General features: G+C 47.9%; 1 protein-coding gene across 1 annotated transcript in view; it reads left to right on the top strand.

Moving 5' to 3' along the window:
• Positions 1-18081, top strand: part of sez6b (seizure related 6 homolog b) — a 1051857-nt gene extending 1033776 nt beyond the window's left edge. The window contains exon 18 of the mRNA XM_038814277.1: positions 14498-18081. Coding sequence (XP_038670205.1) covers positions 14498-14527 — 30 coding nt within the window. The 3' untranslated portion in view covers positions 14528-18081. The remainder of the gene's footprint in view (positions 1-14497) is intronic.
• Positions 18082-25388: the final 7307 nt, after the last annotated feature.

The raw sequence follows: 25388 nt of genomic DNA, 5'->3' as shown, positions 1-25388 counted from the left end.
TGGGTCTCAGGAAAAAGAATCGGCTGTGCCATATTAATATGTTAAAATAGTATCATTGTAGGGAGGAGGATAATGTTATGATGGGGAGATACTAAGAAATTGGGTCTAAGATGTAGTGGGTAATTTAAGGGGTGAAAATGCTAGCACTGAGTCAAAGATATACATCCACACCTGTCACGAGTTACATTGTCCCATTAAGACTTAAACCCGTTAATGGGAATAAACAGCATACCCCTGTTCAGCCGGGGTGATTCATGCAAGATGCATCGTCCTCTGGGACACTCTGATCTGACCAGCCATTAGCCCATTATAGAGTCTGAGGGCCTCTTTTGTCCGTAACTTGGACGTCAGTTACATAATCATAGCATTCCCCCAATTATTTTGTGCAAACGGGAGTGGGCAATCAAAAGCGCAGATAGCAATGATGAGTTCATGTCTGGACACCACAAAACAGAAGCATTTTTTGAGGGGCTGGTCGGAGTCAGAGAGATAAAAAATAACCGGTTCGAACAGGTGGGGGCAGAAGGATTTGGTAAGCGACCAGGAGAGGTCATGAAAAACTGCCACGAGACAGGCTTTTGGAAAGGGGTCTGAACGAGCTGCACTAACAGTAGGAATATATTCTGTCAATGCAAGTATCGTTGTTGCCTGCCTACATAAGTGGGGCTGAGCACTGCATGTGCATTTTTACATGATGTTTAATAGGAAATTGTGTGTTAAGGTTAAGAGACACATGTAAGTTGTTTTTGTTAGGTTTTAAGTTCAAAAGTTTAAAATAGTTTTTTATTTTGTTTTAATAAAGTTTTATTTGTAAAAATAACCAATCCCTATTTCTTTTGCAATCACTCCTGGAGCGAATCGATTTTTCCACACAGTCTTAAAAATAAAAAAACATTGCAATTCTGCTCCAGGATCTTAGCCACTTGGGATCTGACCAAGCGTCAATAACAAAATTGAGGGCTCATTGCCGGAATTCTTACATATAATTCCATGTTTGGCTTTGGGTTATCGAATTTAAAGACAGTGGGTGGGACTCTCCATTTCTGAGACTAAGTGTTGACGCCAACGGAGAATCCATGGACTTTTACGATAGAAAAACCAGCACTGCACCTGGACTGATTCTGCTACCATTGAGGAGCTAGCAAATGGAGACCTTTACATATTGAAGAAGATGAGAAATGGGCAGAATTTCATCAAGTGGTATTGTCGGTGGTTTATAGAAAGGAGGTTTTGTGGGTTGCGCATGACGTTCCAGTAGGGAGCTATTTAGAGGTGAGGAAGACTTAAGCAAAAATACAAAGCAATTTTTATTGACCTGGACTGCAAAACGATGTAGTTGAATTTTGCCATACATTTCACACATGTCAGATAATAGGGAAACCTCAGGTGGTAATCAAGCCAGCACAACCCAGTAAGACCCATTCCTGCCTTCGAGGAACCATTGGTCATGAGGTGGGATGACCACTTAAATTGATCAAAGAGAAGTTGGTGAGTCAACGGTGAGAGACTACGTTGTTATTGGACTATGTGTCAAACTTTAGGGAGAGATTAAACAGAGCCGGTGAGTTGGCTAGAAAGCATTTAAACTTGTCATAAAACGTGATGAAGAAAGAGGCAGATAAGAAATCAAAAATTCATAATTTTGTCAGTGGGGAGAAAGTATTATTAGCAATGGTAGGGGACCCATTAAAAGCAAGATTTAATGGGCCATGTCATATTGAAGGAAACTGAGTGAGGTGAATTATTTGATAAGAATGCCAGACAGAAGGAGGTCTCAGAGTGTGTCATGTTAATATGCTCAAAAGGTATTTTGATAGGAAAGGGTGGCTAGGCAGAAGCTGGTCGACTCCATACTGGAGGTAGACCATAAATACTCCGAGGCCCCGACCGTAGAACTCCTGGCGGAGAGGAAAGAATTACAAAGGAACTTTGACCTGCTCTCCACCAGGAAAGCAGTACACCAACTCCGCCAGGCACGCGGGGCCCTATACGAACACGGAGACAAAGCCAGCCGCCTGTTGGCCCACCAGCTGAGAAAGCAGGCAGCCAGCAGAGAAATTGCGCAAATCAGAGATACCAGAGGCACGTTGGAAACAGAACCAGAGAGGATTAACAAAACCTTCAAGGCCTTCTACCAAGAGCTGTACACCTCAGAGCCCCCAACGGGGAAGGCTGGGATGAACCGGTTTCTTGACGGACTGGACATACCAGTTGTGGGAGAGGGCAGAAAACGGGATTTGGAAGCACCACTAGCACTGGGAGAGATCATGGACAGCATTAGCTCCATGCAGGCGGGGAAGGCGCCGGGACCGGACGGATTCCCGGCGGACTTCTACAAAAAATTTGCGACAGCGCTGGCCCCGCACCTGCGGGAGATGTTCACAGACTCGCTAGCTAGGGGCACATTGCCACCCACGTTAGCACAGGCCTCAATCTCGCTGATACCTAAGAAAGACAAAGACCCAACGGAATGTGGGTCATACAGACCCATATCTCTGCTGAATGCAGACGCCAAAATACTGGCCAAAATCCTAGCCAAGAGGCTAGAAGACTGTGTACCTGAGGTGGTCACAGAGGACCAGACGGGCTTTGTCAAAGGTAGACAGCTTACCGCGAACATCAGGCGCCTGCTGAACGTGATAATGACCCTCTCCGGGGAGAGAACACAAGAGGTGATCGTCTCCCTGGACGCAGAAAAGGCCTTCGACAGAGTCGAGTGGAAATACCTCATAGAGGTACTGGAGCGGTTCGGGCTTGGAACAGGGTTCACCGCTTGGGTAAAGCTCCTGTACAACGCTCCCATGGCGAGTGTACAGACCAACAATACCAACTCCCAATACTTCCAGCTGCACAGGGGCACCAGACAAGGATGCCCACTGTCCCCGCTGCTGTTCGCACTAGCAATTGAACCGCTAGCAATCGCGCTCAGGGCAGCAAAAAATTGGAGGGGGATCCGAAGGGGAGGTAGAGAGCACAGAGTCTCACTCTATGCGGATGATCTGCTCCTCTATATCTCGGACCCACAAAGCAGCATGGACGGAATCATCGCGCTCCTGAAAGAGTTTGGAGCCTTCTCGGGCTACAAACTCAACATGAGCAAAAGTGAGATCTTCCCAGTACACCCGCAGGGGGGGGGGGGGGGGGGGGGCAGCACTAAAGGGGCTGCCGTTCAATCAAGCCCGACATAAATTCCGCTACCTGGGGATCCAAATAGCCCATGACTGGAAAGGGATCCACAAATGGAACCTCACCAGCCTGACGGAGGAAGTTAAAAAGGACCTGCAAAGATGGAACACACTCCCGCTCTCCCTCGCGGGGAGAGTTCAGACGATCAAAATGAACGTACTGCCCAGGTTCCTCTTCCTGTTTAGATCCATTCCGATCTACATCCCCAAGGCCTTTTTCAAAGCGCTGGACAAACTCATCATGGCGTTCGTATGGGGGGGTAAAAATGCTAGGATCCCAAAGAAGGTCTTACAAAAAACAAAAACCAGGGGAGGGCTAGCCCTCCCGAATCTACAATTCTACCACTGGGCAGCAACAGCCGAGCGAGTAAGGGGATGGATCCAGGAGCCAGAGGCTGAGTGGGTGCGTGCGGAGGAGGCCTCCTGCATGGGAACCTCCCTCCGGGCCCTCGCCACGGCAGCACTCCCATCCCCACCCAAAAAACACTCCAGCAGCCCAGTGGTGACAGCCACCCTCCAATCCTGGAACCAACTGCGGCAGCAACTTGGCCTGACCAAAATGTCGAACAGGGCTCCCATCTGCAACAACCATAGGTTCACACCAGCACTGACTGACGCCACCTTCAAAAGGTGGAGGCAGGACGGGGGGACACTGACAGTCAGGGACCTATACACGGACGACAGGATCGCAACACTGGACGAACTGACAGAGAAATTTCAGCTAGCTGGGGGGAACGAGCTACGGTACCTGCAGCTCAAAAACTTCCTACGAAAGGAGACAAGGACGTACCCACAACCGCCACGACAGACACTACTGGAAGACCTACTGGACGCAAGTATCCTAGAGAAAGGGAACTGTAGTGACATGTATGACCGACTGGTAGATAGGGACGACACCGTACTGGACGCAACAAGGAGGAAATGGGAGGACGACCTGGGGATGGAGATAGGGTGGGGACTCTGGAGCGAAGCACTGCATAGGGTCAACTCCACCTCCACGTGCGCAAGGCTCAGCCTGACGCAACTAAAAGTGGTACATAGAGCCCACTTAACAAGAACCCGTATGAGTAGGTTCTTCCCGGAGGTGGAAGACAGATGTGAACGGTGCCAAAGAGGCCCGGCCAACCACGCCCACATGTTCTGGTCTTGCCCCAGACTCGTGGAGTACTGGACAGCCTTCTTCGAGGTTATGTCCAAAGTGGTGGGAGTGAGGGTGGAGCCATGCCCGATAGTGGCGGTCTTCGGGGTTTCAGAACAGCCAGATCTATTCCTGGGGAGGAGGGCGGACGCCCTTGCCTTTGCCTCCCTGATCGCCCGCCGTAGAATCCTGTTTGGCTGGCGGTCAGCAGCACCGCCCAGAGCTGCGGACTGGCTGTCCGACCTCTCGGAATCTCTCCAAATGGAGAAAATCAAATTTGCCATCCGAGGGTCGGACGACGGCTTCCACAGAACGTGGGAGCCATTCATGCAACTGTTCCGGGACCTATTTGTGGCCAATGTACAAGAGGAAGAATAGTCGGGGGAAGGTGGCGGGAGGGGGGGGGGCTACAGGTTCGGTACGGGGGTTCGATGGCTAGCTAAGGCCCAAAACCAAACTAAATAAACATGTTGAGGGGGGGGGGGGCGGGCGCAGTTACCACTACGAAGATGCTTACCTGTAAATATGTATGTTAATTTTTGCGTGTTTGTTTGTTTTTTTTTTGTTCTTTTTCTCTCCTAACAATTTGTAATTTGTTCAATATAAAATATGAAAACTGAATAAAAACATTTATAAAAAAAAAAAGGTATTTTGATAGAGAAGGAAAGAAGGAGGAAGTGTTAGTCATTATAACTCAGGGAGAAGAAAAAATCCAGAAAATTCAGAATTTGACAGTCCTCAAATTAAATTGGACAATGAAGAAGCGTTCAAAAATTGGGATAATTCAATGGGTTACCTTCTGGAGGAAAATCAAAATGACCTGAAAGAGTCACATAGAGCTATGTGTGGGAATAACTTGGGGCATATGGAAGTAATTACACATGATGTAAACACCGGGAATGCTTTTCCCATTAAACAACACCCATGCAGGCCTCAATCCACTAAAGACAGCACAGGTACAGACAGAGATGACTGATTTCCCTAAACACAAAACAGAATTCCTTGACAGAGTTAATGAAGAACTGAAGGCGAAGAAACTGCTGGCATGGGAACTTCATCCAGCAGAAGGTCTCAGTGATGGTTACGTAGAAGAGAACGTTAGCTTGGAAAGGCAGATTCAGAAGAAAGCTGAGATTCAGCATCATATTGCACAGGAACTCCAGCATACTAGCCATCATCTGCGTGAGCTAGAAAAGGAGAGACAACAACTTCAACAAAAGGAGAGAGCTACTCACGAGACAGCAGGTTGCGATGAAAGAAACTGCAGAAACTATGGCGTTCCAAGAGCAATCAGATTCTTATCACAATGGTGACACAGGAAGTGATGACACCAGGATCTGGTCAGGAGGAACAGATGAAGGATTGAAGCTGTCTCAACGTTTCACAGAGGGCATCGTCCGAGGTGGAATACGGAATCTGGGGGCTGAAGAGCGTCTACAAATGTAGCCAGAATATTAAGCCAACTTTCAGCATGCAATAACTGATGTTTGACATGTCCAAATGCACCAGCTACTACCAATTATTTTGACTATCCTCAACAGCAAATGAAACAGAATGCCAAAACTGTTTAAAAAAAGGTGAAGGACTGATGATAAATGCAGTGACGTTGATCTGGAATCTGTCTTATAATGAAGTGGAACACTCTGCTGATAAAGCCAGGCAACTGCATGCAACTGAATTGGTGATGATGTTCTTGTTGTGTAACAGTATAGAAACTATCATAGAGACCACCTTTATGTTTGATAATACCAGGACTACTTGGACAGGACTAACTCAAAAGTTTGTCCGAAAGAAAATATGATTGCTGATGATTATCATGACTTTGACATGGGAGAAGACTACAATAGACTTTATTCATGTGATGTTTGCTTGTTTAAAGATGTAAAAATATATTGTATAGGATGTAAATTGTATGTAATGTTAAGAAAGGTTTAAAGTTGGAAAGGATTCAGTAAATGAAGCCATCTGTGTATATTTATGGTTCATTATTTTGCCTTAGGAGGGAGGTGTTATGATAGGGAGATATTAGGAAGTTGGATCAAAGATGTATTGGGCAATTTAGGGGTGAACAGACTGAGGGTAAAACTGAGTCAGAGGTATAGACCCATACCCACTCAGACTTAAACTCGTTAATGGGAATAAACAGGATACCCCTGTTCAGCCAGGGTTATTCACTTTCTTCCGGGACACTTTGATCTGACCAGCCATTAGCCCATTGCAGAGCCTGATGGCCTCTTTTGTCCGCAACATGGTCGTTAGTTGCATATTCGTAGCCCTGTTCTTTTGTGCAAGCGGAAGTGGGGAATCAAAAGCCCAGATAGCAATGATGAGTTAATGTCTGGACACCACAAAACAGAAGCATTTTTTGAGGGGCGGAGCTCAAAGAGAGAAAAAGAATCCGGTTCGAACAAGTGGGGGTAGAACGATTTAGAAAGCAACCCCAAGAGGTCATGAAAGACTGCCACAGAGACAGGGTTTTGAAAAGGAGTCTGAAAGAGCTCCACTAACAGCAGGAATATGGGTTTCCGAGCCAAAATCATGATCAGCGCAGGAGTGGAGAATGGGTGTTGACGCCGAAATCCGGTGTGACGCTGCTCCTGCGATTCTCCGTTCCCCGGCGAATCTCCACAATTTGCATGCGGTCTACGTGGCACAGGTAGGGGCCATTGACAGAGGCCCCTGCGCCGATTCTCCGGGGACAACTGGCCGAGTTCCTGACGCATGGTTCTAACCCCGTTTTGCCTGTTGGGGATGGCCAGTGGCGACTGTGGGCTCAGCCCGTGGCCGCCCTGGTTTTGGGGGGGGGGGGGGGGGGGGGGCGAGGGGATCCTTCACCGAGGGGCCCCCCACAGATGGCTAGGAAAGCAATCGGGCATCACCGATCCGGGGGCGCGCGTGATCCCGGGGGGGGACCTACATTCCTGGTTCCGCTCCGTGGGCTGGGTCCACCGTGTCGCACGGGCAGGCCTATGCCGTGCGCATGCGCGGACTCCCAACCGGAAGTGCAGGGCTTTCTTAAGGAAAGCCCAGAGAGAAACTCTTGCGTTTTGATGCTGCTGTGGGGACATAACTCCAATATTGGAGAATCCCGCCCACGTTCTGTAAATACAAGTATTATTGTTGCATGCCTGCATATGTGGCGTTGCGAGCAGTATATGCATTTTTATATACTGTTTAATGGGAAATTGTGCGTTAGAGTTAAGAGATAGATGTAAGCTGCTCTTGTTAGCTTTCATGTTTAAAAGTTTCAATATTGTTTTTTCTTGCGTTAATAAAGTTTTGTTTGTAAAAATAACCAATCCCTATTTGTTATGCAATCACTTCTGGAGCGAATCGATCTTTCCACACAGTCTAAAAAATAAAACAAATTTCAGTTCTGCTCTAGTATCTTAGTCACTGTTGGGACCTGACAAGGCACCCGTAACAATAAGAAGGAGCATGTATGTCAGGTAGTAACTCAGTGGAGGACAAAAGAGACAGTGAGGTGGAAGGTGAATTAGACTGTTCACAAATTGAACTCCTTATTATCCAGTTAACTAACACTGAAATATTAGGACAGTTAGACATTATATTTTCCATACTTAGAAGCAGGCCAATGAGAAGATCTAGTGAAGTTACTTACAGAATTTATAGGAATTCGTAAGGATAAACAAGGGTGTACAACTCTAGCCATGCATGATGTGGATGTTGGAGTACTTCACCCATGAAACAACATCCTTACTGTTTGTCCAGAGAAACGAGCTCAAGTGAAGGCAGAAAATCAATATATGTTAGAAAACCACCTTGTTAAATCAAGTCAAAACCAAAGTTTTTTTACATTTTTTTCATAGGATGTGGGTGTCACTGGCTAGGCCAGCATTAGTTGTCCAGCCCTAATTACCCTTGAGAAGGTGGTGGTGAGCTGCCTTCTTGAATCGCTGCAGTCCATGTGGTGTCGGCACACTTACCGTGCTATTAGGGAGGGAGTTCCAGGATTTTGCCCCAGTGACAGTGAACGAACAGTGATATTTCTCCAAGTCAGGATGGTGAGTGACTTGGACGGGAACTTCCAAGTGATGGCGTTCCCATGTATCGGCTGTTCTTGTCCCTCTATAGGGTATTAGTCATGGGTTTGGAAGGTGCTGCCTAAAGTACGTTGTTGAGTGTCTACAGTGCATCTTGTAGATATGATATGGAGATGCTGGTGCTGGACTGGGGTGGGCACAATAAGAAGTCTCACAACACCAGGTTAAAGGGAAGGAGCATCAGGGAAGGAGCAGCGCTCCGAAAGCTTGTAATTTTAAATAAACCTGGTGGACTTTAACCTTGTGTTCTGAGACTTCTTATTGTGCCCATCTTGTAGAAAGTACACACTGCTGCTACTGCGCGTCGGTGGTGGAGGGAGTGAACGGTTGTGGAAGGAGTGCAATCAAGCGGGCAGCTTTGTCCTTCATGGTGTCAATAAGTAAGAAGTCTTACAATACCAGGTTAAAGTCCACTAGCTTTTGGAGCACTGCTCCTTCCTCAGGTGAATGAAGAGGTAGGTTCCAGAAACATATATATAGACAAAGTCTCCGAAAGTTAGTGATTCAAAACAAACCTGTTAGACTTTAACCTGGTGCTGTAAGACTTCTAACTGTGCTCACCCCAGTCCAACGCCGGCATCTGCACATCATGGGTATCAAGAAGGGCAGAATGGTGGCATCGTTGTTTGCACTGCTGTCTCACAACACCAAGGTCCCAGGATTTCTTTCCTCTTCTGTGAGTACAGCAAGTCATCCAACAAATGTTCCGTGCTCTGTGCACATCAGTGGTCCTCAATCGACTTGCAGTCATCTTCAGAAGAAGCAGAAACCTCAGAAGCGAAGGTTTATCTGGTATGCTGTTTGAAACTCTGTCTGAAAATACCCCAAGTCCTATTATTATAAAATTATACTGACATTTCCGTTTTGATATGCCTGATTAAACTGAAGCTGATAACGTTTTTGAAAAATGGTAGTAGCTGTGAATTTGGTTTGCATCTGTGAAGAAAAATATTTCTGTCAGAAGCTCAGCAAGATTCGTAAAGTGACGGAATCCCAATCATATGCTTAATAAGGTGGGAAACTGGAAGGTGGGCAGGAGTTTCCTGTTATAGCAAATTATAATTCTAAGAGGCTTTTGATGGAATATAAGTAGAGTTTGGTTCTCAAGTATGCAGAGAGAGGGAGATTCAAAATTACCATTTATAGATCAATCTGACAGACTGTAACACTAACAAAAGTATGTCCTGTTGAACTGCAGTCAGGCAAGGTTCCAGCAATCAGGGCTGGGAGTCTAGGAAATAAGAAATATGAGAAGTAATTATAAAGAAATAAGTGAAGCAAAGGGAGAGGGTGAGAAGAGAGTAGCAGCTAATATGAAAGGATTTCAAAACTTTTCTATTTGTATATCATGAAAAAGTCATAAACCCTTGCATACCTTCATGTATGATAATACCACACAGTCATGACCTTGAGTTTGAAAATGACTAGTTTAAATCACAGGAGAGAAACCTATGTTCCTATCGCTACCCTCCCCCCACCCAACCAGGCCTGAGCTGATGAATCAGTACTCCTCCGTGTTGAAAATCAGTGGAAGAAAGCACTGAGCGTGGCAGGGGCAAAGGCAAAGAATGTACTCTGGGTAAGATATTTCCATGACCATCACCAAAAGTGTCTCGGTAGCACTATAACTGAACAAGCTGACCAACTCCTAAAGCATAGTAGCACAGTGGTTAGCACAGAGTCCCAGGTTCGATTCCCAGCTTCGGTCACTATCTGTGCGGGATCTGCACGTTCTCCCCGTGTCTGCGTGGGTTTCCTCCGAGTGCTCCACTTTCCTTTCACAGTCCAAAAATGTGCTTGTTAGGTGGATTGGCCATGCTAAATTGCTCTTAGTGTCCAAAAACGTTAGGTATGGTTACGGGGATAGGGGGAAGTTGTGGGCTTAAGTAGGATGCTCTTTCCAAGGGCCGGTGCAGACTCGATGGATCGAATGGCCTCCTTCTGCACGGTAAAGTCTATGAACGTAGCTGCTAGACTGGATCTGAAGCAATTGGTGAGGAAGCCAGCAAGAGGGAAAAACCTACTTGACCTCATCCTCACCAACATGCCTGTCACAGATGCATCTGTCCATGTCAGTATTGGTAGGAGTAACCACTGCACAGTCCTTGTGGAGACAACAACTTGTATTTTTGAGGTTACCTTCCTTCATGTTGCCGGGCACTATCATCATTTTAAATCGGATAGATTCTAAACGTGGGCATCCATGAGGCGCTGTGAACCATCAGCAGCAGGAGAATTGTGTACAATCTGTAACTTCATGGCTGGTATACCCCTCACTCGGCCAATACCATCAAGCCAGGGAAAATCAACCCTGGTTCTGTGAAGAGTTCAGGAGGGCACCAAGGTGTGGCAGCAGACATACTGAAAAATGAGCTGTCAACATAGTGTAGTTACATTACAGCAACACTTGTATGAAAAGCAGCGGAAGCAACACACAATAGACAGAGCCACGCCACAGCCAACGGATCAGATCTGAACTCTGCAGTCCTGCCGCACCTAGTCAGAAATTGTGGTGGGCAATTAAACAATTAACTGGAGGAGGAGGCCCCACAAATATCCTCATCCTCAATGATGGAAGACCGCAGAATATCAGTGCAAAACAGAAGGGTGAAGTATTTGCAACTATCTTCAGCCAGATGTGTTGAGTAGATGATCCAGCTTGGCCTTGCCCTGAGATCCCCAGCAACACCGTGCCAGTCCTCAACCAATTCAATTCACTCCACGTGATATCAAGGTACTGGATACTGTAAAGACTAGAGCTGGATTCTCCGTGCCTCGGCGCCAAAATTGCGATTGGCGCAGAGACAGAGAAAGGACTTTTACGCCGAAATCTGATCCGACGTCGCTCCCGCGATTCTCCAGTCCCCGGAGAATGGCCCGGGAATCTCTCGCGCGTGAACTACACGGCACGGGTAGGATTCATTGACAGAGCCCCCCCCCCCCCCCCCCCCCCCCGTGATTCTCCGAGTTCCCGACAGCATGGTTCTAACCACATATCGGCCATCGGGAACGGAGGGTGGCGGCTGTGGACTCAGTCCGCGGCCACCCTGGTGGGGGCGGGGGACCCTTCAACGGGGGCGGGGGGGGGGGGGGTCTCATGGATGGCCAGCAATCGGGCGGCACCGATCCACCGGCACGCGCGATCTCGGGGGGGGCCTACTTTTTGCATCAGGGTCCGCGGTGCAGGTCCGCCACGTCGCACGGGGCAGCCGTTGCAGGCCGCCACCGTACACATGCGCGGACCCCCGACCGGAAGTGCAGGGCCCCGTATCCATAGGCAGAGCTGCAAGGAGCACTCTGGGGCCTTGCTAGCCCCCTGCAGGCGAAACACTATCGTTTTGACGCAGGCTTGGGGACATAGCCCCGTTCTTGGAGAATCCAACCCGAGAGGCTCTGACAATATTATAAAACTATAAAACCATAAGACATAGGAGCAGAATTAGACCATTTGGCCCATTGAGTCTTCTCCATTCAATTATGATTGATATGTCCCTCATCCCCATTCTCCTGTCTCCTCCCCATAACCCCTGATCCCCTTATTAATCAAGAACATATCCCTGACTTCAAGGCACCCAGTGACTTGGCCTCCACAGTCTTCTGCGACAGTTACTTCCACAGATTTACCACCCTCTGGCTGAAGAAATCCCTCCTCGTCTATGTTTTAAAGGATCATCCCTTCAGTCGGAGGCTATGCCCTCAGGTTCTAGTTTCTCCTACTAGTGGAACATCCTTGCCACGTTCACTCTATCTAGGCCTCTCAGTATTCTGTAAGTTTCAATGAGATCACCTCTCATCCTTCTAAACTCCATCGAGTACAGACCAGAGTCCTCAACCGCTCCTCATATGACAAGTCCCTTGTTCCAGGAATCATTCTTGTGAATCTCCTCTGGACCCTCCGTTCCTCCCAGATTAGGAGTGAAGACTTGTGTGCCAGAACTAGTTGTGCCCCGAACCAAGCTGTTCCTGCGCACCCGTAATGTGGAAAACTGCCCAGGTATGTCCTGTCCACAAAAAGCAGGACAAATCCAACCTGGCCAATTAGCACACCCTCCCCAGCCTGCTCACTGATGCTCAGTTTGGGTTCCATCAGGGCCACTCAGCTGCTGACCTCATTACAGCCTTAGTCCAAACAGAGACAAAAGAGCTGAATGTCAGAGTGAGGTGAGAGTCACCGCCCTTGACAACAAGGCAGAATTTAGTTGAGTGTGGCCGAACTGGACCAGCCAAATAAATACTGTGGCTGCAAGAGCAGCTCAGAGGCTGGGTAATCTGCAGCAAGTGACTCACCTGACTCCCCAAAGTCTCTCCACAGGAGTGTGATGGATGAGTGTAGCTCCATCAACACTCAAGAAGCTCAATACCATCCACGGCCCACTTGAATGGCACCCCGTCCACTGCCTTCATCTTTCACTCCCTCCACCACCAGTGCACAGTGGCAACAGTGTGTACCATCTACAAGATGCTCGACAGCAACTCGGCAAGTTTCCTTCAACAGCACCTTCCAGACCCGCAACCTCAACCACCAAGAGGGGCAAGGGCAGGAGATGGATGGGAACGCCACCACCTGCAAGTTCCCCTCACCGTCCTGACTTGGATCTATTTCACCGTTCTTTCACTGTCGCTGGATCGAAATCCTGAAACTCCCTTCCTAACAGCACTGTGGGTGTACCTACACAATATGGACTTGTGGCGAATGTATTATATTAATAATCCACCAGTGTATTTGTATCTGTGCTGTCGCACTTGTTTTTGTATATTTGCATCTGTGCCATGCTGTTGCCCTTGTGGGCTTCTCTTATGGGCCATTGTATGGCATTATCCACAGGGGAACATGTTGGGGCATGTATGGGCTCCGCCCATGGCTCCTCCCCCTTGAAGGGAGGTATAAAGAGCAGTCGACCTGCAGGCAGTTCTCATCATTGGTTCAGTCGCAGGCAGGCACTGTTCTAAGTTGATTAAAGCCACGGTTTATTTCTATTCATGTCTTGGGTGAATTGATGGTCACATCAGGACTGCAGCGGTTCAAGAAAACGGCTCATTGCCACCTTCTCAAGGACAATTAGGGATGTGCACTAAGCAATGGCCGAGCGAACGACAACCACACCCAATGAAAGGATTTTTTAAAAACACACACGCGACGTTTTAGGCTTATTCCCTATCTCAGAAATGAGAAAGAATAAAAACCTCAACTGCTTGTTCTCCACAACACTGATTGACCAACAGTATGTTTCCAGATTTCTCTGCCTCCGATTCAGATGACCATAATTTGCGCTATTTTGCCTTGTATTTAAATGTTAGTTTATTTCAGTATTTTTATACTTCCTATTTTTATTGCATCAGCTTAATGTTTTGCATGAACCCCATTGCATGCCCCTTCAAACCATTCAGTTTAAATATATAACATAACTAATACATGTTGAAAATATGTACTGCATTTATTTTCATTTGGAATGTGGAGCTGGGAGGTTTGAGAATGTTTTGCTTGTTTCCCCTGCCGTCTCACTGACTGGTGCCCACTTCCAGTTGCACCCCCCCCCCCCCCCCCCCCCCTCTCCTCAACCCAACCACTTCCTCCTCAACTAATGCAGGTTTCCAGGTTTCTTACTGGGCAGATTTCTTTCCAGGTTTCTTACAGCGCCCGCAAATGTGTTAATTTACAAGTTTTGAATTCTGTTTGGGGAGCTGTGATAGATGCATGTGATCCTTCACTGTGAGAAATGCGCATGTGCGCTTCATATAACCTTATATTTCTGTAGGCTCTTTTTCTCTTTTTTTTTTGCTTTCTTTTGCCCCAACTCAGCTAGATTATTTGTTCCATCTGAGGATGTGTTGATCTTGCAACAAGAAGAATATGTTTTAAACCCACAATCTCCATTCGCAGGTGTGCAATTGTGTTTGTAATGCATTGCTGATTGTTGCCATGGAGATCTCACCCCGGCAAAAGATCAGGCAATCAGAGATAGTGGGGCACAGAGATGGCACGCTTGTGCTAATCAATACTGTATTCAATGCCTTCATTAATAAAAAAAAAGGAACCCTATCATTAGTGTTGAGACTGCTTATGTCGTGAAAATACCGCTGTGCTCTACTATATGTTGTTTCATTTTCAGGAGGCACGGGAATATGAGGTTTCAATTTAAGGATGGACGTTGTTCACAGCGGAAAAGCCCTCTTGCCTTCTAGACAGTTGCTCAGCACCTCTCCCTCCTGTCTCTCACGACTGTTTGAAATCTGCTTTGCTTTCCGAAGCCAGTTCCTCCAATCGACTTTTCTAAGGCCTATTTCTCAAAACAACTGTTCTCTCCAACAAAGAACAAAGACTAACCGCACTTAAATGTGTTGATGAAAATGTCAAATTGCTTGTCGAGTGAGTTCGAGTTAAGTAATAGATGTACCTGTACATTTCTGTGTGCATTGTAGACACAGTCACATACTAATTATTCCTCAATGTTTAAGAATGCCGTCCCAGTAGATAAAGATTATGAGCCTTTTACGACGTATTTATTCACTTGTTTTAAAATGTCAAATGTTTTGAAATGTAAAGTTGTGGTAATGAGGCACTTTTATCTATTTTCCCATGGTGCATTACACAAACCTTTTGGGATCAGATTAATTGGCTTTGTTTTTAGGGCTGGCTGAATTACACAGGCAGAAGCTAGGGGGTGATGGAGGCATAGCATCATTTCTACAGAAAATAAAAATTATTTCTCCATTCTCACTGTGTGGACGCAAAAACCAACTATGTAATTAAAAAGTCAAAAATGATACGTTTAGTTGACTTCATCCAGTGGCTCAGTATCCGTGTAATGCTCCATTTCCCTTGTCGTCACAGAATGGAAGACGTGATAACAGTTTATACTAATCATTGAAATAATATACCTTTTCCTCATATTGAGCCTGAATTGAGGGCCATGACGATGCTTTGTCCAGAAAAGGTTACGTGTGACTATTTTGTAAATACTGTAGTACTACAAGAAAATAACCTGTCTCGATATAACTAGCACCTACAATGTATAAAATGTTTAAATCAATTATACAGTCAGAGAAATGGGTTAGCGCAGAAGGAGACCACTCTGCCCATCATCCCGATGCTGGCTCTTTGAAAGAGCAGCGATGCTTAGTCCCAAATTGCTGATTTTTGATGTACCCCTCTAAGTTTCTCATCCTCACGGACCTGTCCAACTCCTTTTCAAAATTATTTATATCATCAACTTCCACTTCAATTATGACCCTTCCTTATACCTGAAGTGCCCCATCCCTGGTAACATTCCAGTAAACCTTCTCTGTCCCCTCTCTAAGGGCTCTGGGTGTTTCCTATTGCCCAGTATTGTTCACAATGATCCAGCTTGAGCCTAACCAGTAACTTATAAAGTTCTAGTTTTTTTTTTAATATTCTATTCCTCCAATTATAAACCCAAATAACTCATATGCTCTCTTTTGAATTTTATTGGCTTGCCATGTTACCTTCAAGGTTTTGTGTATATGGACACCAAGGCTTCCCTGCGCATTCACACTAATCAAATTAATACAATTATAACATACAGGGCGCGATTCAGCCATTGTGGTGTGCCTGTCGCAGAGCTGGATGTGACGGATAACTCCCAGGAGAGTCCAAATCAGGCTTCCTACCAGCCATTTCGTGGGTCACCTGACTCCCTATGCCCGGTGCAATCTGGATCATACCCGTGCTGGTCATGATTCAAAAAATGATGTTTAAATGAGCCATTAGGCTCATTTAAATATCCCAATGCCATATTCACCCAGTGCCCAGGAGTCAACGCCCGGGCCTGCGAGGCCCCAACCGGGTACAATTAGCACTCCACAATCCACAAGCATGGACCAGTAATATTGGCACTTTGGAGATTCTTGGAGGTCATTAGAGTCCCCAGAGTGACCAGGGATAGGGCAGGGGAGTACCAGGATGTCCATGTACCAGGATCCTCATGTGCCAGGTTGGCACTGCCAAGGGTCAGGGCCTGGGGTGCCATGTCCATGAAAGGGGGGGATGAGGGAGAGTTTGAGGGGTTCACAGAAAGGTTGAGGAATGAAGGTAGTGTCCTGAAAGAGAGGGTATTGAAAGGGGGGGTGGTCTTGAAAGGGGCAGATATCTGGGAAGCCTTTCAAAATGGCTCCCCGATCTGTGAGGAGTGGTCCTGCTGGCGAGTTCAGTTCCCCAGTGCCGGAAAAATTTCAAAGTGTGACCTCGACCAGGGAGAAACTCCCCGAGGCTGAAAAAAACGCTAAGTGCCGTTGAAAAGTGGTCTCCACCTCGGCATAGCAGCCATAGTGAAACACCCTGCCAAACATCCCCGAAACCGCACTTTGAAAATTTTCTGGTGAATCGCGCCCACTGTCTTTCCACATTAGTGCTTCCAAGTGCACCACTTCACACTTCTCCGTCTTGAACATCTGCTGTAATTTTGTCATCCTGCCTATTATCTTCCTGAAGTCGATCCTCATTACCATCTATTACTTTTCCAGATTTCATTTCCCATCTGAAAACGTTAAACTGCATCGAAGAATAGGTCATTCATAAAAATTGAAAAGAATAATGGACCCAAAACTGATTCTGGGAACATTCCTGCAAATCGCCTCCCAATCTTAAAAGTATCCGTCCTCCACCATGCCTTTCACTTCCTCTCACCTCGCCAATTTTATGTTGCTTTAATTTCGTGCGCTTCAATCTTTTTTGAAGTTTTCTGTGTGGCACTTTGTTGAATGCCTTCCAAAAGTCCATATATACAACATCTAGTGCACTAAGTTGATCAACCTTCTTTGTTGCCCCATTAAAGAATTCAATCTAGCAAGTTGGCATGATTTACCTTTCACAAACCCATGATAGCTCTCCGTGTCTATCCTATGCCTTTCCAAATGAAGGTTTATTTTGCTGCTGATAAGTTTCCAATAACCTCTCCACCACCAATGTTAGGCTGACTGGCCTGTAGACACCTGGTTCATCCCTTTCCCTTTTATTGAATAGTGTTACAATACAGCATACATCCATAATATATCCAATTGCCACTTACAGTTTATGGCTTACACCTTACCCTGACAAATATATCCCACTCACATACAGATATACAAACATTACTTTTGCTTACTGGTCTGCAAACAAACTAGTTTTATTTAATATTTTATCATGTTTACTTCTATTTGTAAGGTTATACAACTGTTCCCCTATTTCCTTCTATAATCCCTTGCATGCACGTTATCCCTTTCTTCAGGCATCTCCACAGGCCCAAATAAAGTTGCACCTTAGATGAAATGCTTGTCCAGATTGAGTTAAGATCCCTCTTTTAGCCACTTTTCCTCTTTCAGCGTCAGTGAGATGTGGACCCATCCCCCGCCACTCACGTAAGCAGTTGAGAACGTATTGATCAGGCATTCAGTTGATCATGCTGTCAATCATCTGTCCACTGTCATCTTTTCCCATGCAGAGCAGTTTACAAAATTCCCATTGACAGGAAAAAGATTAATGATTGCCACCGGCCATTCCCACAGACATGATGGCACACTCCTTAGACTTAAATAGAACAAAAGTGCAACTAGCTAGCTCTCTCTTCTCATAAGTAAATTGTATGTATTAGACCACCTTGACCCACACCCTATAAAACAAACACACAGCACTGCAAACATTTCTTCTTTTTATAAAAGAGTATCACATCTGCAATAAACATTTTTTTCTGAAAATGTGGCAAAGTGCCTCTTGATTCACTGTGGTTGTGGTTTGATAGACATTGCGCTGTATTTTATCTGCCCTCTGGGGATGGGTTGGGCGGTGGAAGGCCTCATAATATGGTGTCGGCAGGTGAGCCCAATAGCTTCCTGCCGTCATGCGATGTTCTCGATGGTGAGAATGTCAGCAGCACAGCCACCCGCTGATTGGAGGCGGGCAGCCAATTAACTGGACAATTAATGGCCATTTCCCATCCCCATTTTACCAGCGCAGGATGGGCTGTCGTGTGTCAGGGGACGGCCAGGTGTACCAACGATGGCCTAGCAGCAGATTCCCGGAGGGCAGGCAAGGGAGGGGACTTCCTTAATAGCTGAGCCACGACCCAGGTTGTGGCCCTCCGGTGACAATGGCCACTTCTGCAGCACTGACGCCATTCATTGGAATGTTCACCCTTCCAATTGTCAGGGCGAGCGAGTCTTGTATTCCAGGCCCTACTTGGCTGTATGTTTGAGGAAATGAATTAAGTAGTTACCAACTTTAGTAAGCTACATTTCGCAACATTTTTGGGGCACAAAAATATGAAAGGCAGAAACAGTTATAAGCATGTCAGAAAAGGAGGGCATGTAGCAAATGATATAACCAAGCAACACGAATGCACGCAAATGACAGCTGATTGACTCCTCTTTGTTAACAACTAATCATTCTGCCAAATCATAATTCTTGCTGGTTTTGAAAATGCTGCTTAATACTGAATTATGGTTTCGTTCCGAATAAGATTCAAAACTTATAAAATAGATTACCTGCAGTAATTTGAATGCAATTTGGTGTCAAGGAGGTTTTACTTATTCACAGCCTGGGAACTTCTAACCACGCAATGGAAGTTGTCCTCTCCATGTTCAGAACAGCTAAAAATATTCTCTTACAGCTGGTAAGTTATATGTTTGCAAGTCAATTAAGGCGGCCATCGCTAAATTCTGAAGTGGAAACAAAACTGTCGGAAATGCACCACAGATTTGTTCGCATCTTGAGAACCAAAAAGTTAGGTGACTGCATGAGGAGTAGATTATTTTGTTGGAATATTGCTGGTTCTGCTTTGTATTAACCTATCCTTTCTGTTTTCAGGTGCTGATGGATGTGTTATGTTTTGCCAACATTTACAGAGTTTCTTTTAATACAATTATTATATTCTTCCTGATTTAAGGAATGAGTTTTTAGTATTTTTCAACTGAGTAGTTAGATGGCTTTGAAATTCTTCATTCCAATGGGGAGAGACTAAAAGTAAAGCTGTGTTAACCTTATTGAATATGATTTCCACCTGGTAATTTAGGAATACCCTTGGTTGCAGAGATATTTTTTCCCCTTATTATTGGGTGGGTGGGGGTGGGGGAATTGGTGCTTGGAGAGGTGTGAGACAAAAAGAAGGGAGAAAAGTGTTTTTGGAACATACAGACGTCTTGCAGAGTTGAGCTTACAGGAATACATGTATGCTTTTAAAGACTTGCATTTATAAGAATCTCTTTCAGAAACATCTTAAAGCACTTCACCTAAACTAGGATGAAGTACAGTTTTTGTCGACTCATGCAACCATTCTGCACACATCGAGATCCAATGATCAGCAATGCAATGAACGATCAGTTCATCTGTTTTTGATGGCATTCACAGAATCAAAGAATAATTCAGCCAGAAGAGGCCCTTCAGCCCTTCGAGTCTGCACCGTGATGCACTATCAATGACCACAAAGACGAGAATAGTGGAACAATCGAGGCTTTATTGAGCAAGATGTTGTGCCTCCTGTAGCTGGAACCAGAATGGCTGCAGCACAGGAGAGCACACACATGTATATGCCGCCTACTGGGCGGAGCCAGCAGGCAGGGATTTACCTTTGAACCTCTAATATACAGGCAGTGCCAAAATACATGTAATATACTACTAGTGGTAACTACCACACATCGACACATGAAAAACAGCTGACCTGCCTACCCAATACCATTTGCCAGCACTTGACCCATAGCCTTGAATGTTATGATGTGCCAATTTCTGGCAAATGGTATTAGATAGGCAAGTCGGGTGCCTATACCACCCTCCCTGGCAGTACATCTTAGACCATCATCACCCTCTGGATAAAAATGTTTTCCTCAAATTCCCCCCTAAACCCACTGCCCCTGACCTTGAACTTATGACCCCTCGTAACTGACCCTTCAACTCAGGGGAACAGCTGCTCCCCATCCATCCGCACATGCCCTTCGTGATCTTGTACACTTCAATCAGGTCACCCCTCGATCCTCTCTGCTCCAGCAAAAACAACCCAAGCCTATCCAACCTCTCTTCATAACTTAAATGTTCCATCCCAGGTAACATCCTGGTGAAGGGCCTCTGCACCTCCTCCAATGCAATCACATACTTCCTGTAATGTGGTGACCAGAATCAAACATTACTCCAGATGTGCCCTCACCAAAGTTCTATACAACTCCAACATGACCTCCCTGCTTTTGGAATCGATGCCTCGATTGATAAAGACAAGTGTTCCATATGCCTTTTTTATCACCCCATTAACCTGCCTTCTGCCTTCAGGGACCAGTGGACGAACACGCCAAGGTCCATTTTGGACAAGAAATCCTTGGTACTCTTTCTTTTTTTTTAGAAAATATTTTATTGAAGCATGTGTAATTTTCACAGTTCAACACATTAACATCTCTTGAACAACCACGTGGGCCGACACACGTAAAGAAAGAAAAAGCAACCTACAGAACAACACCCCCATCCCCCCCCCCCCCCCCCCCCCCCCCCCCCACTCTATTCCCTGGCTGCCCGTAAATTATATTCTCTGTCCCATTGTAACATTGCCATGCCTCCTCTTTTCCTTTCCGCCCCCCCCCCTCCTTTTGCCCTCTCTTCCCCTTACTGCTGACATTCGATTTTCCTTGAAGTAGTCTATGAACGGCTGCCATCTCTGGGTGAACCCTTGAATTGATCCTCTCAAAGCGAATTTAATTTTCTCCAGGCTGAGAAACCCCGCCGTATCGCTGACCCACATTCCTGACTTTGGGAGCTCCGAGTCCCTCCATCCCAGCAAAATCCGTCTCCGGGCCACCAGGGAGGAGAAAGCCAGAACATCAGCCTCCCTCCCCCCATGGTCCCTGGATCTTCCGATACCCCAAATATTGCCAATTCTGGACTCCACGTTACCCTTCCTTCCAGGAACTCTGACATAACGTCTGCAAATCCCTGCCAGAATCCCCTCAACTTCGGACATGCCCAGAACATATGTACATGGTTCGCCGAGCTACCCCCACACTGCCCACATCTGTCCTCCACCTCCCCAAAGAACCTGTTCATAGGGCAGCACGGTGGCACAGTGGTTAGTGCTGCTGCCTCACGGTGCCGAGGTCCCAGGTTCGATCCCGGCTCTGCGTCACTGTCCGTGTGGAGTTTGCACATTCTCCCCGTGTTTGCGTGGGGTTCGCCCCCACAGCCCAAAAGATGTGCAGGGTAGGTGGATTGGCCACGCTAAATTGCTCCTTTATTGGAAAAAATTAATTGGGTACTCTAAATTTGAAAAAAAGAACCTGTTCATCCTGGCTACCGTCATGTGGGCCCTGTGGATCACCTTGAACTGGATCAAGCTAAGTCTGCCACATGACGAGGATGAATTGACTCTCTTCAGGGCTTTATCCCACAGCTCGAATTCTACCTCCCCACCCAGCTCCTCTTCTCACTTCCTCTTCACCTCCCTGATAGGGACCCCTTCCCACTCCATCAATTCCTTGTATATCTCCGAGACTCTCCCCTCTCCAACCTCTGTTTTTGACATCATCTTATCGTGTAACCCCCTCAGGGGGGGGGAGGAGGAAAGCCAGGAACCTGCCTCAGTACAAAATCTCGTACCTGGAGGTACCGAAACCCGTCCCCCCCCCCCTCCCCCCCGTCCCCCCCCGACAACTCAAACTCCTCCTCTAATGCCCCCAAGGTCGGGAAATCCTCCTGAATGAATAGGTCCCCAAGTCTCTCAACCCCCTGCCCGCCGCTATCCCTTATATCCCCCATCCAGCCCCCCCCCCCCGGGGCAAACCGGTGATTGTTACAAATCAGTGACCACACTGATGCCCCCTCCAATCTCATGGCCCCACGCCCTATGGGCTGCCACCACCACAGGGCTCATAGAGTACCGAGCCGGCAAAAGCGGCAGGTGCGCCATCAGTAAAGCCTCCAAACTCGTACCCTTACAGGATACCACTTCCACTCGCTCCCACACCGCCCCCTCCCCACTACCCACTTCCTGACCAGCGATATGTTGGCCGCCCAATAATAGTTAATAAAGCTCAGAAGGGCCAAGCCCCCCTCACAGCGACCCCGTGCCAGGAGTGCCTTCTTTACTCTCAGAGTTTTACCCACTCACACAAAACCCAATATCGCCGCGTTCATTTTCCTGAAAAAAGCCTTTGGGGTAAAAATTGGAAGACATTGAAAAAAAAAGAGCAGACCCGGAAGGACCATCACCTTTACTGTCTCGACTCTCCCTCCCAGCATCTGCGGGAGCATGCAAAAATCCCTTTTCATTTCATCCACTGCTTTGCCCAGATTTAACCTATGGAGGTGCCCCCAATCTTTAGCCATTTGAATCCCCAGATACCTAAAACTCCCCTGGTACTCTTTCAATGGGCAATTTTCTTTGAAATAACACCATGGGCGAAATTCTCCCCTACCCTGCGGGGCGGTGGGTCCCGGCGTAGTGGAGTGGCGCCAACCACTCCAGCGTCGGGCCTCCCCAAAGGTGCGGAATTCTCCACACCTTAAGGGGCTAGGCCTGCGCCGGAGTGGCTCCCGCTCCGCCGATGGCGCCAAAACTGGCGCCAATGGCCTTTGGCGCTACGCCGCCCGGCGTCGGGGCTGGCCGAAAGGCTTTCGCCGGTCCGCGCATGCGCCGGTGCATCAGCGGCCGCTGACGTCACCACCGGCGCACACGCGGTAGGGGGGGTCTCTTCCGCCTCCGCCATGGTGGAGGCCGTGGCGGCGGCGGAAGAAAAAGAGTGCCCCCATGGCACAGGCCCGCCCACCGATCGGTGGGCCGCGATCGTGGGCCAGATCACCGTGGGGGCACCCCCCGGGGTCTGATCGCCCCGCGCCCCCCCCCCCCCTCCCCAGGACCCCGGGGGCCCGCTCGCGACGCCAATCCCGGCGGCACAGAGGTGGTTTAAACCACGTCGGCGGGATTGGCCTGTCAGCGGTGGGACTTCGGCCCATCGCGGGCCGGAGAATTGCCGCGGGGGGCCACGCAGATCGGCGGGGCGTGATTCCCCCTCCTGCCGATTCCCGGGCGGCGGAGAATTCCAACCACGGTGGGGGCGGGATTTATGCCGGCCCCGGGCAATTCCCTGACCCTGCAGGGGATCAGGGAATTCCACCCCATATCTTAATGTCCACATGAACAGGCAGATGGGACATTTTAATATCGTGGGATTAACATCTAATTCAAAAGACAGCAGCTCCAAACTCACAGCATTCCTTCAATACTGGAGAGCCAGAGACATAATATGCTCAAATTCTGAGATGAAATTTCAAACCCACTACCTTCTAACACAAAGGTTCTTTGTAGGGCAACCTGCTGTAAGTTTTTTAAAGAATGCGCAATTTGTCTGATGGCTGCTGTACTTGCAGGAAGGGCACTAAATTTAATTTAAAATCAGGAAGCACTGGAATTACCCAGTAGAACTACTGAGGATGCATCTGTGGAGAGAGAAACAGATTGAAACAGATTGCAGTTCATCGACGTGAAATGATGGGCAGAATTTTCCCAAGGAGGCAGAGGCAGATTCAGAGTTGGGCACGCTGAAACTTTCACACAGGAGGATGTCATGCCAATCGCCCGCCGTGTTGCCTCCGCTGCGGGGGGGGGGTTTCCGCAGGGGATGCCGGTCATCCGCCTGGGAGCAGTAGACGGGCAATTAAGGTGATTAGGCAAGCACTTCAAAATAGGAAAAAACAGTTTGGATCGGTACTCTTATTTCTCAGTTTTTACTGGTGTTCCAATTTACAGTATACAAGACCAGTTCGGACCAGTAACCTTCTTTCCCCGTTTTTAATGGGATTTTTTTCTTTCTGGGAGGTCTTTTGGCACATCGTTGCGATTTTGTAAGGGGCACACAGACCCCACACCTGGTTCAGCGCCTCTATCTACCATTTCTGAGTAGGTGCTATGTCGGACATCTGACTTTATTAACTGTGAGCTACTGGAAACGACTGCACAAACGAGGAAACTGTTCCAAAATGCTTACATGGACAGCAGAAAAAGCTTTTTCCCTCTGTGCTACACTCGCCATCAGCAATTGCCTTTCCTGGCAGCAGCCTGGCCGATACCAAGGGCTGTCTCCTTCTTTATCAGTGTCGAAACTGCCAGGTTGGCCACTCCATGTAACAACCCCTTTCCTGGACATTGTGTGTGATTGTTCTTTCCTGCAAGGTGCATATTCAGAGCGTTAAAATGGCAATTTTTCCCATGGCAACATAATAAGGTACGTTGACTTGTGATGGTCCTACCAATTGACTGCTCCTGGGTTTAGCACACCATCCTCCAAAAGCTAATGGGCGGTATTCTCCCCCCCTCCCCATGTCAGGTGGGAGAATCGCCAGGGCGCCACGCAAATCGCACCACGTCGCCCCGACACCTGCACGTGATTCTACCACCCCCCCCCCCCCCCCCCCCCCCCCCCCGAAACCAGTGCCGTGCGAATCTCGCCGGGCCGCTCGGAGAATCGCCGCAAACGGCGAGCGGCGATTCTCCGGCCTGGATGGGCCGAACGGCCACTCCGACACGACAGGGTCCCGGCGGCACCGTCCACCCCTGGTCGCTGCTGGCGGGAACTCTGCGGGAACGCTCGGAGGGTAGCCTGTGGGGGGGGAAGGGGGACTCCTTCACCAGGGGGGGCATCCGTAGGGGTCTGGCCCGCAATCGAGGCCCACCGATCGGCACTCCGGCCTCTCCCCCCCACCGGGCCTACATTACGCCGCGGCCGGCACCTGAACACCCAATCCATATTGCGTCAGGGCCGGCGCGCGTAAGAAGTTCCCCGCGCATGCGCAGGATGGCATGCGCGGGTTGGCGCGGTGCCCATTTGGTGCCGCGTAGGGACGCTGGAGTGGCATGAACCACTCCAGCACTGTGCTGGCCACCTGTGGGGGCCAGAATAGGTCATGCCCGGGCCCTGTTCGCGCCGTTGTGAAACGCGACGCCGTTCACGACGGCGCGGGCACTTGGTCCGCGGAGCGGAGAATCGCCCCCAATGTGCTGCGAGCCCTGTCCTTGGGTGGAGAGACAACACATACACACG

This window comes from Scyliorhinus canicula, chromosome 12 (assembly GCF_902713615.1).
Source record: "Scyliorhinus canicula chromosome 12, sScyCan1.1, whole genome shotgun sequence".
Taxonomy (NCBI): Eukaryota; Metazoa; Chordata; class Chondrichthyes; order Carcharhiniformes; family Scyliorhinidae; genus Scyliorhinus; species Scyliorhinus canicula.
This window is presented reverse-complemented; position numbering and strand designations above follow the sequence as displayed.